The sequence below is a fragment of the Schistocerca nitens genome, chromosome 5 (assembly GCF_023898315.1).
Source record: "Schistocerca nitens isolate TAMUIC-IGC-003100 chromosome 5, iqSchNite1.1, whole genome shotgun sequence".
NCBI classification, from domain to species: domain Eukaryota; kingdom Metazoa; phylum Arthropoda; class Insecta; order Orthoptera; family Acrididae; genus Schistocerca; species Schistocerca nitens.
The window spans coordinates 101056736-101072620 of NC_064618.1; the positions used below are offsets into that span (position 1 = coordinate 101056736).

Consider the following 15885-nt stretch of genomic DNA (forward strand, 5'->3'; position numbering starts at 1 on the left):
CTAGGAAATGCGTTGATCGACTGTGCTATTTGAAAAGTCGTAACCAAAGTCCTCGTGATAATAGAAGCAAGTCGGTTGGCTCTCGTTCAAACTTGGTGATTCCTGGTGAACGTTTCCGGAAGATTGATGAATTGATAAATGATACACCTGCCAAGCAAGCGCATCATTATGGCACAAAAATGTATTATCTTTCCGCAGAGCTAAAATTAAAATGTTAATAGTAAATCTTCAGAAAAAATATTGGATTTTGCCTTTATTTGGCAGCCTGGATGTTTTTTGGTGAAGTATTTTCGAGAAAATTTCAATTTAATTTTGGATCGCCTTCAGATCGACGTGTGCTCGAAGTATGAGAAGCTAGGTACCAAAATAGGAGACCGTCACTTAAATGACAATGCCAGATGTGCTACAACCGCTGATCTCATTCTCCGCAAGAGTAGAGGCTCAAAATTTTTCAAAAAAATGAATATCCTTCGACTGACATGCAAAGTGAAAAAGTAGCTGATTGTGCTTTGACTACATGCAACATCTTTTCTTACCTTCTTTGCCAGTACAAAAGGTATTTTATTACTGCTAGCTACGTCTAAATGAATTTTTCATTCACAATTCAAAACTGGAAACGACACGTTTTATTCACATATAGAACGGGAAGGTTACAAAGATCCTGATGAAATTTGTTCTTTTTTAAGTGACTGCATTAGAGAATATACTGATGAGCCAGAACATTATGACCGCTGCTTATCGCCACACTGAATGCTTCCGGGTTGTGTTGCGGGCACGTGACGCAGTAAGGAAAGAACGTAAGCGGAAGAGAAACAAATAGGTAGCCATTATAGCGAAGATATGGAGTGCAAATGCGGAAATCCACTGATGTGAGCGGTTCTGACAAAGGGCACATTGTTGTGGCGCTGCGAGTGCGAACGAGAATCTCTGAAAGCTGGTCGCCTGTTGGCGTACTACTGGAAAGTGGTTGAAGGATGTTGAAATGAGGAGTAGGCCGTGTGGTACTGGTCGACCATGTCTTACGACAAATTGTTCACGTCAGAGGATTCCCCTCCGTGTAATCCACGATTGTTAGCGGTCTGTGGCAGATCTGACGAAGGGTACGAGGCTGGGGCAGGCACAAGTGTTTCGGGGCACTCAGTTCCAAAAGCAGCTGTTGAACATGCAGGTCCACATCACACGACCCCTGCGTGTTCCTGTGTTGCCCCAACGACATTTATTTATTTATTTACACGTCAAGTTCCGCAGGACCAAATTGAGGAGCAAATCCCGAAGGTCATGTAATTTCATGTACTGACACATTCCAACATGAAAGCGATAGCAGATAAAAATAAAATGCTTATGAACGCGAAAAAAGTCTATGCGCAGTCAACAATACAACAAGAATCAGCTTAACTTTTCAAAGAACTCTTCGACAGAATAGGAGTGAGCCATGAGGAAACTCTTCAGTTTCAATCTGAAAGTGCGTGAATTACTACTAAAAGTTTTGAATTCGAGTGGTAGCTTACTGAAAATGGATGCAGCAGTATACTTCACAACTTTCTGCACAAGAGTTAAGGAAGTCCGATCCAAGTGCAGGTTTGATTTCTGCCGAATATTAACCGAGTGAAAACTGCTTATTCTTGGGAATAAACTAGTATTGTTAACAAGAAATGACAGTAAGGAATATATATATATATATATATATATTGAGAGGCCAATGTCAAAATACCTGGACTCGTGAACAGGGTTCAACAAGGGGTTCGTGAACCTACACCACTTATTGCCCGAACAGCGCGTTTCTGAGCCAAATATATTTTGGGGTAACTCTTCCCACTCTAAAAGGATATAATACCATACGACATAAGCGAATCAAAATAATGCTGCAATTTTTACTATTCGAACGCTATCTGAAGTGAGTGATCGTTCGACACGAAAATTAGTCTACTTTGCTTAAGTCTTTGGAAAAGATCCTGAACGTGGGCTTTCCACAACAGTTTACTATCTATCTGAACACCTAGAAATTTGAACGACTCCAGTTTCACTAATCATATGCCTATTCTGCGAAATTAAAACGTCAGGTTTTGTTGAATTGCATGTTAGAAACTGTAAAAACTGAACCTTACTGTGATTTAGCGTTAGCTTATTTTCTACAAGCCATGAACTTTGCCTCAGTTTCAAATAGTGCAGTTCATGACCTATGTTGCACACAACGTCCATTGCTAACAAGCTAGTGTGATCAGCAAACAGAAATATTTTAGAGTTGTCAGTAATAATAGAGGGCATATCATTTATATAAATAAGGAACAGGAGTGGCCCCAACACTGATCCCTGGGGTACACCCCCCCCCCCCCCCCCCCACTTGACCGTACCTCACTGAGACCCCACGTCACAGCCATTCTCAACATTGTGAATAATGACCTTTTGCTGTCTGTTGCTAAAGTAAGAGGTGAACCAGTTGTGAGCTTCTTCCCATATTCCATAATGGCCCAACTTCTGGAGCAATATTTTGTGATCAATACAGTCAAATGTCTTACTAAAATAAAAACAATAGGCCTAGCTTATCCTAAGGACACACACACACACACACACACACACACACACACACACACACACACACACACACACACACGCCCAAGGGAGGTATCGAACCTCTGCGGGGACCACTGAGATTGCAGACCTCAACCATATGATACTAGGGTCTTCACACTATGACAGACAACGCCGCAAGTTTCTCGAGGTCTTGATAAGAAAAGGGATTTTCCAGCCTACATCGGTGACGAACCTGTTTCGACATATGTCTACAACGGGCTACGTCAGTATGCCCACTTTCTGCAAGGAGCAGATATCCGGTTTTAAGTCCGACACAAAGGATCCAGCATGTGAAGATGTGATACGTGGACTGTGCATACTCACACACTTAACAAAGTGTACCATGACGTTTACCTGTAATTAATGTAATTCGAATGTCTGCGCTGTATATATCATATTGTACACCAAACCTGCTCCCCCTGCGGGTCCGGGGTAAGAATAGGCCCGAGGTATTCCTGCCTGTCGTAAGAGGCGACTAAAAGGAGTCCCTCCCCCTCAAGGGGGTAGTTAGCGCCTGCGTCCGGAGACGGACGGTTCCACGACCTCTATTTGCGGTCATTTTGCTTTTTCACTTCTCGTTTCTTCCTTTCTTTGGTTGGTTCCTTTCTTTGCTCTTCTCCACCTCACTGTCTTCCTTACTCTTTCCCCTGCATAATCTCCTTGCCTTCTCCTTGCCTTCTTCTCCTTGCCTTCTTCTCCTTGCCTTCTTCTCCTTGCCTTCTTCTCCTTGCCTTCTTCTCCTTGCCTTCTTCTCCTTGCCTTCTTCTCCTTGCCTTCTTCTCCTTGCCTTCTCATTGCCTTCTTCTCCTTGCCTTCTCTGGTCTCCGCCTCGGCGTTTGAGACACTGTCCTCTCCTTTTTCCTCTTCTTCCTTCCTCCCTGTGCGCGCCTGAAGGCCGACCCACGCGTTCGCACGCGTAGCCGGTGACGGGGTAACGCGTAATTCCCCGCCCTGGGTAGACATGTAAGGCACGCGCGTACCCCCTGGTAAAGGCCAGGCCCGGGGAGGGGTGATTGCCTGAGCTGATACCTTCTGACCATGCCGATTGGTCCCTCCGTCTGTTTCTCGGGAGGTGTGACCTGAGGTGTAAACATTCACCTAAGGCGGGAATGCCCTCTGAGAGGGTCCCCACAAGGAAGGAGCGCGCCATCGGAGACGCTGGCAATCATGGGGGATTTCTCCGCAATGGATTTCACTCCATCTCTCTCGACTTCTGCCCAAAAACGGAAACGTGACCAGCTACCAGTGACAAAAGTACTACCACCTGCCCCACAGTTCCTCGTCGTTTCTCGATCTGAGGACGGAAAGGATTTTTCCTCTGTCAACCCTTTCGTTATCCAGAAGGGCGTCGATGCCATAGCCGGATCTGTCAAATCCTGTACCAGGTTGCGTAACGGTACCTTATTACTCGAAACTGAGAGCGCCTTTCAGGCACAAAAACTGCTTCGGGCCACACTCCTGTACACATTCCCTGTCCGGGTGGAGGCTCACCGAACTTTGAATTCGTCTCGTGGTGTGGTCTACACTAGATCCCTCGACGGTTTGACTGACGAGGAGATTCAATCTTTCCTCGCTGAGCAGGGTGTGACGGCTGTCCATAGGGTCATGAAAAAGGTCAACAATGACCTTGTACCGACCCGGACACTTTTTTTGACCTTCGATAGTGTTCAGCTGCCATCGCGCATCAAAGCGGGCTACGAGGTTATTTCTGTTCGCCCCTATGTCCCGACACCTACGCGCTGCTACCAGTGTCAGCGTTTCAATCACACTCGCCAATCTTGTTCCAATGCGGCTAAATGTGTCACTTGTGGCAGGGATGCCCATGAGGGTGACTGTCCACCTCCGTCTCCTCGTTGTGTGAACTGTCAGGATGACCATGCTGCATCCTCCCGCGACTGTCCTGTCTATAAGGAAGAACGCTGTATCCAGGAAATTCGGGTCAAAGAGAAAGTGTCCACCTCGGCTGCTCGCAAGCTATTGGCTAGTAGGAAGCCCACGCTGCTCCCAGCGGGGAAATACAGTACTGTCCTCGCCTCTCCTCGGACTACCAGGGAGGTGGCAACCCAGACCTGCGATCTGACCTTCAGCACCACGGTCGTCCGTTCGGCCAGTGCTAAGATCGCGCGGTCGACGTCTCCTCTTCGTCCCATCACCCCACAGACACCAGCCCCTTCATCAGCTTCTGCTAAGACGAAGACCCAGAAGTCAGATGCACGGGCCTTCAAGAAGGAACCGTCCCGTGCAGACTTACTACGTACCTCGACCTCCCAGCCTTCGTCCGGTACTTCCACCAAACGACCATCCAAGAAGGCTAATAGGAAGCACAGTTCTCCTTCTCCGCCACGGCGCATTTCTTCTCCTGCGCCACCCAGCGGTTGCCGCCCCAGGCCGTCATCCCTTTCGCCTGGCCGCACCGCTGGTAGCCGAACATCTGGCCGTTCACCGGCGGAGGAAGCTCCCCCTCCCGGCCATCTTCCCAAGATGGCCGATGAACCTATAGACCCAATGGACGATGACTGTCCGCCTACTGATAGCGGCGGCAGTGCTCGCTCGAAGCCAGGCCCTCAGCGGCCTTCGAGGTGACCCCTTCTTTCATCTTCCTTTTTTCTTACGATGGCACTTATTAACTGGAATATTCGCAGCGTTCGCTCCAACCGAGAGGACTTGAAGTTGCTGCTCCGCTCGCATCGTCCGCTCGTCGTAGCCCTCCAGGAAACGAAGCTACGCCCATGCGATCAAATTGCCTTGGCACACTACACCTCTGTGCGTTTTGACCTACCCCCTGTGGTAGGTATCCCAGCTCATGGAGGGGTTATGTTGCTGGTCCGGGATGATATTTACTACGATCCCATCACGTTGCACACCGGCCTGCAGGCAGTTGCCATCCGCATTACTCTCCCCACTTTTCCATTTTCCATTTGTACCGTTTACACTCCATCGTCGTCTGCCGTTACCAGGGCAGACATGATGCAACTTATTGCTCAGCTACCTGCACCATTTTTGTTAACTGGAGACTTCAATGCCCACCATCCCATTTGGGGCTCTCCAGCATCCTGCCCGAGGGGCTCCCTGTTAGCAGACCTTTTCAACCAGCTCAATCTCGTCTGCATCAATACTGGCGCCCCTACTTTTCTTTCGGATACATCTCACACCTATTCCCATTTAGATCTCTCTATATGTACTCCCCAACTTGCTCGCCGGTTCGAGTGGTATGCTCTTTCTGATGCATATTCGAGCGACCACTTCCCGTGTGTTATCCATCTCCTGCAGCATACCCCCTCTCCGTGCTCATCTAGTTGGAACATCTCCAAAGCAGACTGGGGGCTCTTCTCTTCAAGGGCGACCTTTCAGGATCAAACATTCCCAAGCTGCGATAGTCAGGTCGCACACCTCACGGAAGTCATTCTCTCTGCTGCTGAATATTCCATCCCTCACCCTACTTCTTCTCCACGTCGCGTACCGGTCCCCTGGTGGACCGCAGCATGTAGAGACGCTCTACGTGCTCGTCGACGTGCTTTACGCGCCTTTAAACGCCACGCTACAGTGGCGAATTGTGTCAATTATAAACGATTACGTGCACAGTGTCGTCGTATTATTAAAGAAAGCAAGAAAGCCAGCTGGGCTGCTTTCACAAGCACCTTCAACGGTTTTACTCCTCCTTCTGTTGTCTGGGGTAGCCTGCGCCGGCTATCTGGCACTAAGGTCCACTCACCAGTTTCTGGCTTGACGGTCGCGAATGACGTCCTTGTGGCCCCTGAGGATGTCTCCAATGCCTTCGGCCGCTTTTTCGCAGAGGTTTCGAGCTCCGCTCATTACCACCCTGCCTTCCTCCCCCGCAAACAGGCAGAGGAGGCTAGGCCACCTAACTTTCGCTCCTCGAATCGTGAAAGTTATAATGCCCCATTCACCATGCGGGAACTCGAAACCGCACTTGGCCGATCACGGTCCTCCGCTCCAGGGCCTGATTCTATTCATATTCAGATGCTGAAGAACCTTTCTCCTGCGGGTAAAGGTTTTCTTCTTCGTACTTACAATCGCATCTGGATTGACGGACATGTTCCCGCATGCTGGCGCGAGTCTATTGTTGTCCCGATTCCTAAGCCGGGGAAGGACAAGCACTTGCCCTCCAGTTATCGACCCATCTCGCTTACCAGCTGTGTCTGTAAAGTGATGGAGCGAATGGTTAACTCTCGATTGGTTTGGCTGCTCGAGTCTCGACGCCTACTTACCAATGTACAATGTGGATTTCGTAGGCGCCGGTCTGCTGTTGACCATCTGGTTACCTTGTCGACCTTCATTATGAATAACTTCTTGCGGAAGCGCCCGACCGCGGCTGTGTTCTTTGATTTGGCGAAGGCTTACGACACCTGTTGGAGGGGGGGCATTCTCCGCACCATGCATACATGGGGTCTTCGCGGTCGCCTCCCTCTTTTTATTCGTTCCTTTTTAATGGATCGACAGTTCAGGGTACGTGTGGGTTCTGTCCTGTCAGACACCTTTCGCCAGGAGAATGGGGTACCACAGGGCTCAGTTTTGAGCGTCGCTCTCTTCGCCATAGCGATCAATCCAATAATGGATTGTCTCCCAGCTGATGTATCAGGCTCCCTTTTCGTGGACGATTTTACCATCTATTGCAGCGCGCAGCGTACGTGTTTCCTGGAGCGCTGTCTTCAGCGTTCTCTTGACCGTCTTTACTCGTGGAGTGTCGCCAATGGCTTCCGTTTTTCTGCCGAGAAGACGGTCTGTATTAACTTCTGGCGCTACACAGAATTTCTCCCACCGTCTTTACGACTTGGTCCCGTTGCTCTCCCATTCGTGGAGACAACAAAATTTTTAGGTCTTACATTTGACAGGAAACTTAGTTGGTCTCCACATGTGTCTTATTTGGCTGCCCGTTGTACCCGTTCTCTCAATGTCCTCCGTGTTCTCAGTGGTATGTCGTGGGGAGCGGATCGAACCGTCCTCCTTCGCCTATATCGGTCGATCGTCCGCTCCAAGCTGGATTATGGGAGCTTCGTATACTCCTCTGCACGGCCATCCATCTTACGCCGCCTCAACTCCATACAACATCGGGGTTTACGACTTGCGATCGGAGCGTTTTATACTAGTCCCGTCGAGAGTCTTCATGCTGACGCTGGTGAGTTGCCACTCACCTACCGGCGCGATATACTGCTTTGTCGGTATGCCTGTCGGCTACTGGCAATGCCTGACCACCCATCTTATCGTTCCTTTTTTGATGACTCTCTCGACAGTCAATACGGGTTGTATGTCTCCGCCCTGCTACCCCCTGGAGTTCGCTTTCGTCGCCTCCTTCAACACCTTCATTTTTCACTCCCTGCCACCTTTCGAGTGGGCGAGAGCCACACGCCACCTTGGCTCCAGGCTCAGGTTCGCGTCCACCTTGACCTCTGCTCACTCCCGAAGGAGGTTACCCCCGATTCAGTCTACCACTCCCGTTTCGTCGAACTTCGTTCGAAGTTCATTAATACGACCTTCATTTACACAGATGGCTCTAAGACCAATGACGGGGTCGGGTGTTCTTTTATTGTCGGGGCACAAAGTTTCCAATATCGGCTCCATGGCCATTGTTCGGTCTTCACAGCTGAGCTCTTTGCCCTCTACCAGGCTGTCCTTTACATCTGGCGCCACCGACATTCTGCATATGTCATCTGCTCCGATTCCCTGAGCGCTATCCAGAGCCTCGGTGATCCGTACCCGGTTCACCCTTTCGTGCACCGGATCCAACGCTCTCTTCAGCAGCTGGTGGACGTCGGTTCTCCGGTTAGCTTTATGTGGATTCCTGGCCATGTCTGTATCCCTGGGAACGAAGCTGCAGATGCCGCGGCCAAGGCTGCGGTCCTCCAGCCTCGGACAGCTTCTTGTGGTGTCCCTTCGTCAGATTGTAGCAGGGTAATTTGTCGGCGCATTGTCTCGCTGTGGCATGCCGATTGGGCTGCACTTTCAAACAAGCTTCGGGCCTTGAAAGCTCTACCCGTGGCTTGGACGTCCTCCTCACGCCCTTCTCGGCGGGAGGAGGTAGTTTTGGCCCGGTTGCGAATTGGCCACTGCCGGTTCAGCCATCGCCATCTGCTGACGGCTGCGCCGGCGCCGTTCTGCCCATGTGGGCAATTGCTGACGGTCCGCCACATTTTAACGTCGTGTCCGAATTTTAACACCCTACGTCTCGATATTGGCCTGCCATGTACTGTAGAAGCCATTTTAGCGGATGACCCACGAGCAGCTGCTCGCGTTCTTCATTTTATCAATTTGACAACCCTCTCAAAGGACATTTGATTATGCTGTTTTCTTTTTTAATCCTATGCCTGTCAGTATGTCTTTCATCGTGTTCTCCGTTTGTTGCTGTTTTAAACTTGTGACTCGCGGTGCATTCCTAAAGTAGTCTGGGCGCTAATGACCGTTGACGTTGTGCGCCCTAAAACCACAAAAAAAAAAAAAAAAAAAAACCAAACCTGCGGTTACTCACTTTCCTGACTAAATGGTTAAAGCCAAAGGAGGGAGAATAGCTAATAGCCTCCCTCCTGCTGTTATCCCGTCTCTGTACCGAAATCTGTAATGGACTATCGTAAAAAGGGATCACCAACCCTACACCACATATTTAGGCGAGGAACAGGCACGTCTTCCTCTCGCGTGAACAGCTGAATCATGCGCCACTATTTGGGTCATTTCCTTTCCCCAACAGCACATATGAAGCACCGACATTGTTCTGTAATATCTTCTGTATGGATAAAACTGCGCTAAGCAAAACATAAAACCTGTGCAGTGGTCGTTGATAGAAATGTGCGCAACACGATGCCTTGTAACTATCGAAATACGTTCAGCATTAACAGAACATTCATCAACACGAGATAGACAGCCTATAGTGCTACACTAAAAGCGCTGACATAAGTAATCTACTTGGGCATTATCCCAGATTGACACTTGCTACTTTTAGCATGGTTCGTGATAGACCTATTACCAGCCAGTGTGCAATACCTCTACGGCGCTAAACCTGTAAGAGTAGGGCCCCCAAAGCTGCCACAGACTCTCTCCAAGTAATTTATTTATTTATTTATTTATTTACTAGTCTAGTTCCGTAGGAGCAAACATAGGAGCAAATCTCCAAGCTCATGGATAGTGTCACTACATGAAATTACAACGTAAAAGTAATAACCGATAAACAAAATATTTATGAACCCAAAAAAATTTAGCCACAACCTTAAGTAAACGCAGTCAACAATATAACGTAAGAATCATTTTGATTTTTCAAGGAACTCCTCGACAGAATAGGAGGAGTGACCCATGAAGAAACTAATCACTTTCGATTTGAAAACGCGCGGATAACTGCTAAGATTTTTGAATTCTTGTGGTAGCTTATTGAAAATGGATGCAACAGTATAATGCACACCTTTCTGCACACAGAACACTGAAAGACCTAAGTCGAAACAAGACCGCAGGAGTAGACAGCTTCCCATTAGAACTACTGACAGTCTTGGGAGAGCCAGCCCTGACGAAACTCTACCATCTAGTGAGGAAGATGTATGAGACAGGCGAAATACTCTCAGACTTCAAGAAGAATATAATAATTTCAGTCCCAAAGAAAGCAGATGTTGACAGATGTGAAAATTACCGAACTATCAGTTTAATAAGTCACCACTGCAAAATACTAACGCGAATTCTTTACAGACGAATGGAATGACTGGTAGAAGATGACCTTAGGGATGATCAGTTTGGATCCCGTAGAAATGTTGAAATACGGGTCAAATACAGGAAGCGAAAGGCTATTTGCCGCGCGGGTATAGACGAGCGGTATCTTGCGCTGCAGTCACGGACTGTCCGGCTGGTCCCGGCGGAGGTTCAAGTTCTCCCTCGGGCGTGGGCGTGGTATAATTTAGGTTAAGTAGTGAGTAAGCTTAGGGACTGATGACCTTAGCAGTTAAGACCCATAGGATTTCACACACATTTTCAACATTTTGAAAGGCTATTTACGATTTGTACAGAAACCAGATGGCAGTTACAAGAGTCGAGGGACGTGAAAGGGAAGCAGTGGTTGCGAAGAGAGTGAGACAAGGTTGTAGCCTATCCCTGATCTTATTCAATCTGTATAGTGAACAAGCAGTAAAGGAAACAAAACAAAAACTCTGAGTAGGTATTAAAATCCTTGTAGAAGAAATAAAAACATTGACAGAATTACAATGTCATCGGCAAACCTCAGAGACAGCAAAGGCCTTGGAAGAGCAATTGAACGGAATGGACAGTGTCTTGAAAGGAGGATATAAGATGAACATCAACAAAAGCAAAACGAGGATAATGGAATGTAGTCGAATTAAATCAGGTGATGCTGAGGGAATTAGATTAGGAAATGAGACATAGTAGTAGATGAGTTTTTCTGTTTGGGGAGCAAAATAACTGGTGATGGTCGAAGTAGAGAGGATACAAAATGTAGACTGGCAATGGCAAGGAAAGCGTTTCCGAAGAAGAGAGATTTGTTAACATCGAGTATCAGTTTGAGAGTCAAGAAGTCTTTTCTGAAAGTATTTGTATGAAGTGTAGCCATCTGTGGAAGTGAAACATGAACGATAAATGGTTTAGACAAGAAGAGAATAGAAGATTTTGAAATGTGGTGCTAAAGAAGAATGCTGAAGATAAGATGGGTAGATCACGTAAGAGGAGAAGGTACTGAATAGAATTGAGGAGAAGAGGAATTTGTGGCATAACTTGACTAGAAGAGGGGATCGGTTGGTAGGACATGTCCTGAGGCATCAAGGGATCAACGTGGAGGGTAAAAACAATAGATGGAGATCAAGAAATGAATACACTAAGCAGATTCAGAAGGATGTAGGTTGCAGGAGGTACCGCGAGATGAAGAATGTTGCACAGGATAGAGTAGCATGGAGAGGTGCATCAAACCACTATCTGGACTGAAGACAACAACAACAACAACAACAATTTCACTAATCTCAGTTTTCTTACACATGTCAAGAAAAGCTAATCGTTAATCGACCTTTTTGCAAGAAACAAGTATAGTTCTTGGCCAGGGGATTATTCAGTATCCTTGGCACAAGTATTTGTCGACTGTGAATAGAAACATACCAGTGGTTTTGTGTCCTACACGACGACTCTTTATGATCCGATTGTTAGGTAGCTTACCACTATCCAGTCGCACCTGCCCTTACTCGCATTTTGGAGAACGGAACATCGGATATCCGTCCAGCGATAGAGAGTACGATTTTCCGTAGTTACCTTAATTCTGTAATGCAAGCGCTATGACTGCTCCTAACAAAGCAACTCGGCCAACTACCTATCACCAATCGTATCTTGCGCTGGGTCACTGATGAGCTTGTGCATGACGTGGTAGGAACATTTTATTGAGAAATTAAGATTGTCGCTAATAATACTTCATTTACTTCCTTTATCTCGACCAAATTTTTTTCTGGCTAAAACTAACAACTACATCGTACTTCCACCTAGGTGGTGAAATGAAGCTGATATGACTACCAAAAAACGTCATTGTGGTCCTCGGGTGTTTATCATACTTAAAACACAAAGCGTAAGTCGGTGATGGGTAACACTTCGTCACTCGCCTCCTTCGCTACATCGAGGAATGATGGACGAGAAACAGACCAAATTCCTACCTTACTCTTCTAGGCAAGTGTCAAATGAATGACAGCTGCAACTTCCGTGGTATATAAAAAAATATTTCTTACTTACCGCGATGGTAAGCCTTACAGCTGCTCGTGAAGGCATGGCTGTCAGAAACGTCTGAGAGCGAGTGATGAGATGAAGAGGCACGACACTTTCCGCTTTATATTATCAGATAAGGAGGAGAGAAAATCATTTTCAGATAGCAGAATATGTTCTTATCGTACCAAAACAGGTACTGAGTACGACCTTGGTGATAAAAGGGCAGTGAAGCAGCGCAGCCAAGCGAGGGTCTTGCGCGTAGAAAGTTCTCACCATATTCAAATCCTTTTCGGTTTACCAGAGAAACACAGAGAGTTACAGGTTAAAATTTAATTCCGTAAGTTCCAAACACATTTGCATAATTTTAATAAAGTTTTCGTATGTCAAACTTTACGCCTCGTAAAGAGAGAACAGGTGTCGGTTCGTTGCTTTTCACAGCCGGAGTCAGTTCCTCTGGATTGTTTTATTTATTTATTCTATTTAATTACGTATTTACCAAGTCCACTGAGACCATGCGAACCAAAGCGATTTGGTCATAGCCCATGTCGATATGTGGTTTACAGACTGTTGACCAGAGAAATTATAAAGGTTCAAAATGGTTCAAATGGCTCTGAGCACTATGGGACTTAACTGCTGAGGTCATCAGTCCCCTAGAACTTAGAACTACTTAAACCTAACTAACCTAAGGACATCAGACACATACATGCCCGAGGCAGGATTCGAACCTGCGACCTCAGTGGTCGCGCGGCTGCAGAATGTAGCGCCTAGAACCGCTCGATCACTCCGGCCGACGAAATTATAAAGGACAGAATTAAAAAATTAATAAAACAAGAAAAATATGGTTATAAGAATGAATAACGCATTTTAGAAAGAGTCAACCACTGCCACGAACTCCCGTGCACAGTAGTAGTGTGGCACAAAGAAACCTTGACATGTGATGTGTAAAAACTGAATGTTTGTCAGAAGTAATAAATTTCGCTACACTCTGACTTAATTTAGCAAAAGAATTAATAAAACCGGAAAATTGAAAGTTAATTTAGTGACTGAAATTAATGGTGAACTTCGTTTCTGAAGCACTACGAAATTCAATAAAATAGGGTTAGTTTTGGGCTACCTCAACAATCATTTCAAAAGGTACTTGAATCTACGCAATTTAGAAATAAGAGATTTAACTTTGAACTTGATTTAAATGATTCTGAACAATTAACAATAGTAAAATTTAGTACGTACCAAGTTGAGCTGCAGTCACAGGTAAGCTAAAATATGGTAACAAAACTCGCACTCTTAATTTGTGCTTGTGTAAGCTAAATATTGTAGCCAGTTGTGAATACTTAAACTGAACTTTGAAATTAAAGCAGTGAAATGGAATGATATTATTTTAATGCTGGTGTTTGAATTTCAACGACACTCGGGTTCATTCCGAAAAGGAAGGGACCCTGCTTGGTAATGCAGTTGGGACAATGAGCAACAAAGGTTCATGCTACGTTGCTGTCATTTTGTGAGGCAAATTGAACAGTTTGGAAGCACGAAAAGTTTTAGAACTGTATGGCAGACCTTCCAATCCCAAAGAAAGCAGGTGTTGACAGATGTGAAATACTAACGCGAATTATTTACAGACGAATGGAAAAACTGGTAGAAGCCGACCTCGGGGAAGATCAGTTTGGATTCCGTAGAAATGTTGGAACAAGTGAGGCAATACTGACCTTACGACTTATCTTAGAAGAAAGATCAAGAAAAGGCAAACCTACGTTTCTAGCATTTGTAGACTTAGAGAAAGCTTTTGACAATGTTGACTGGAATAATCTCTTTCAAATTCTAAAGGTGGCAGGAGTAAAATACAGGGAGCGGAGGCTACTTACAATTTGTACAGAAACCAGATGGCAGTTATAAGAGTCGAGGGTCATGAAAGGGAAGCAGTGGTTGGGAATGGAGTGAGACAGGGTTGTAGCGTCTCTTCGATGTTATTCAATCTGTATATTGAGCAAGCAGTAAAGGAAACAAAAGAAAAATTCGGAGTAGGTATTAAAATCCAGGGAGAAGAAATAAAAACTTTGTCCATTCCGTTCAACTGCTCTTCCAAGTCCTTCGCTGTCTCTGAGGTTCGCCAATGGCATTGTAATTCTGTCAGAGTCTTGAAAGGAGGATATAAGATGAACATCAACAAAAGTAAAACGAGGATAATGGAATGTAGTCGAATTAAGTCGGGTGATGCTGCGGGAATTAGATTAGGAAATCAGACGCTTAAAGTAGTAAAGGAGTTTCGCTATTTGGGGAGCAAAATAACTGATGATGGTCGAAGTAGAGAGGATACAAAATATAAACTGGCAATGGCAAGGAAAGCGTTTCTGAGGAAGAGAGATTTGTTAACATCGAGTATAGGTTTGAGAGTCAAGAAGTCTTTTCAGAAAGTATTTGTATGGAGTGTAGCCATGTATGGAAGTGAAACATGGACAATAAATAGTTTGGACAAGAAGAGAATAGAAGCTTTCGAAATGTGGTGCTACAGACGAATGTTGAAGATTAGGTGGGTAGATCACGTAACTAATGAGGTGTTGAATAGGATTGGGGAGAAGAGAAGTTTGTGATCCCTTAATGCCTCAGGACATGTCCTACCAACCGATCCCTTCTTCTAGTCAAGTTGTGCCACAAATTTAGCATTGGAGGGCAGCGTGGAAGGGCAAAAATCGTAGAGGGAGACCAAGAGATGAATACACTAAACACATTCAGAAGGATGTAGGTTGCAGTAGGTACTGGGAGATGAAGGAGCTTGCACAAGATAGATTAGTCCTGAGACTGGTTTGATGCAGCTCTCCATGTTAAAGACAACAACAACAACAACAACAACAACAACATGGCACACCTCAGCTTTTCAGTCTTCCTTGTTGGTTGATTGAAGGTTTGAAGTCGTCGATCGAGGAGGTGGCGATAGTCACTCATTGTCGGCCGTCGCTGTTGCAGAAGCTGGATGTTGGCGCGCCTTCTCCTCGACACGGTAAACAGGCGAATCCGGCTCTTGATGTGCGCCAGCTAATGCTTCCCGTCCGCGTCATAGCGAGTCGAGCGCAATTACATGCTGCCAAACCCCGAAAGCGCGGGAACTCGCGGGAGCGTCACACAACACACCTACTCCACCGCCCTACTCCAGCCACACTCTCTCTGCCCGCGCACCATCCGGCAGAGTTAACACTACCAAAGATCCTAAACACTTTGGTTCTCCACACGACCTATCGATGTAATCGTTTGATAGCATAGTTTTCCCTGGGCCAGACCCTGCGTAAAAATACAAATAATATTTACAAAACAAACCAATTAGACATTTCTGTGTCTTATACATGGACATAAATGCATGTTATATATCTTCAGGTAACAAAATAAGGAAAAAAATTATACAATAGATGGAAATAGGAGGATATGCATTTCCGGCGTTACATACTCCCCTTAATTTCATAATGCTCTACTTTGACCAAAACTGTTGCATGGTTCACACAATCAGATGCTTTTGTTACAAAAAAAGAAAATACCTGCTTACACAGCGTACGACAGAGTGTCCTACCTACTGTTAGTTATAGTATGTTAGGGGAAGTCACCGAAAGCGAAATTTATTCTTCTCTTTCTTGAACCCAGACGGCGAAT

General features: G+C 46.0%; 1 protein-coding gene across 1 annotated transcript in view; it reads right to left on the reverse strand.

Moving 5' to 3' along the window:
* The window catches only part of LOC126259708 (uncharacterized), a 56713-nt gene extending 44351 nt beyond the window's left edge, over positions 1-12362 (reverse strand). The window contains exon 1 of the mRNA XM_049956679.1: positions 12280-12362. Within this exon, the coding sequence (XP_049812636.1) occupies positions 12280-12315 (36 nt within the window). The 5' untranslated portion in view covers positions 12316-12362. The remainder of the gene's footprint in view (positions 1-12279) is intronic.
* Positions 12363-15885: the final 3523 nt, after the last annotated feature.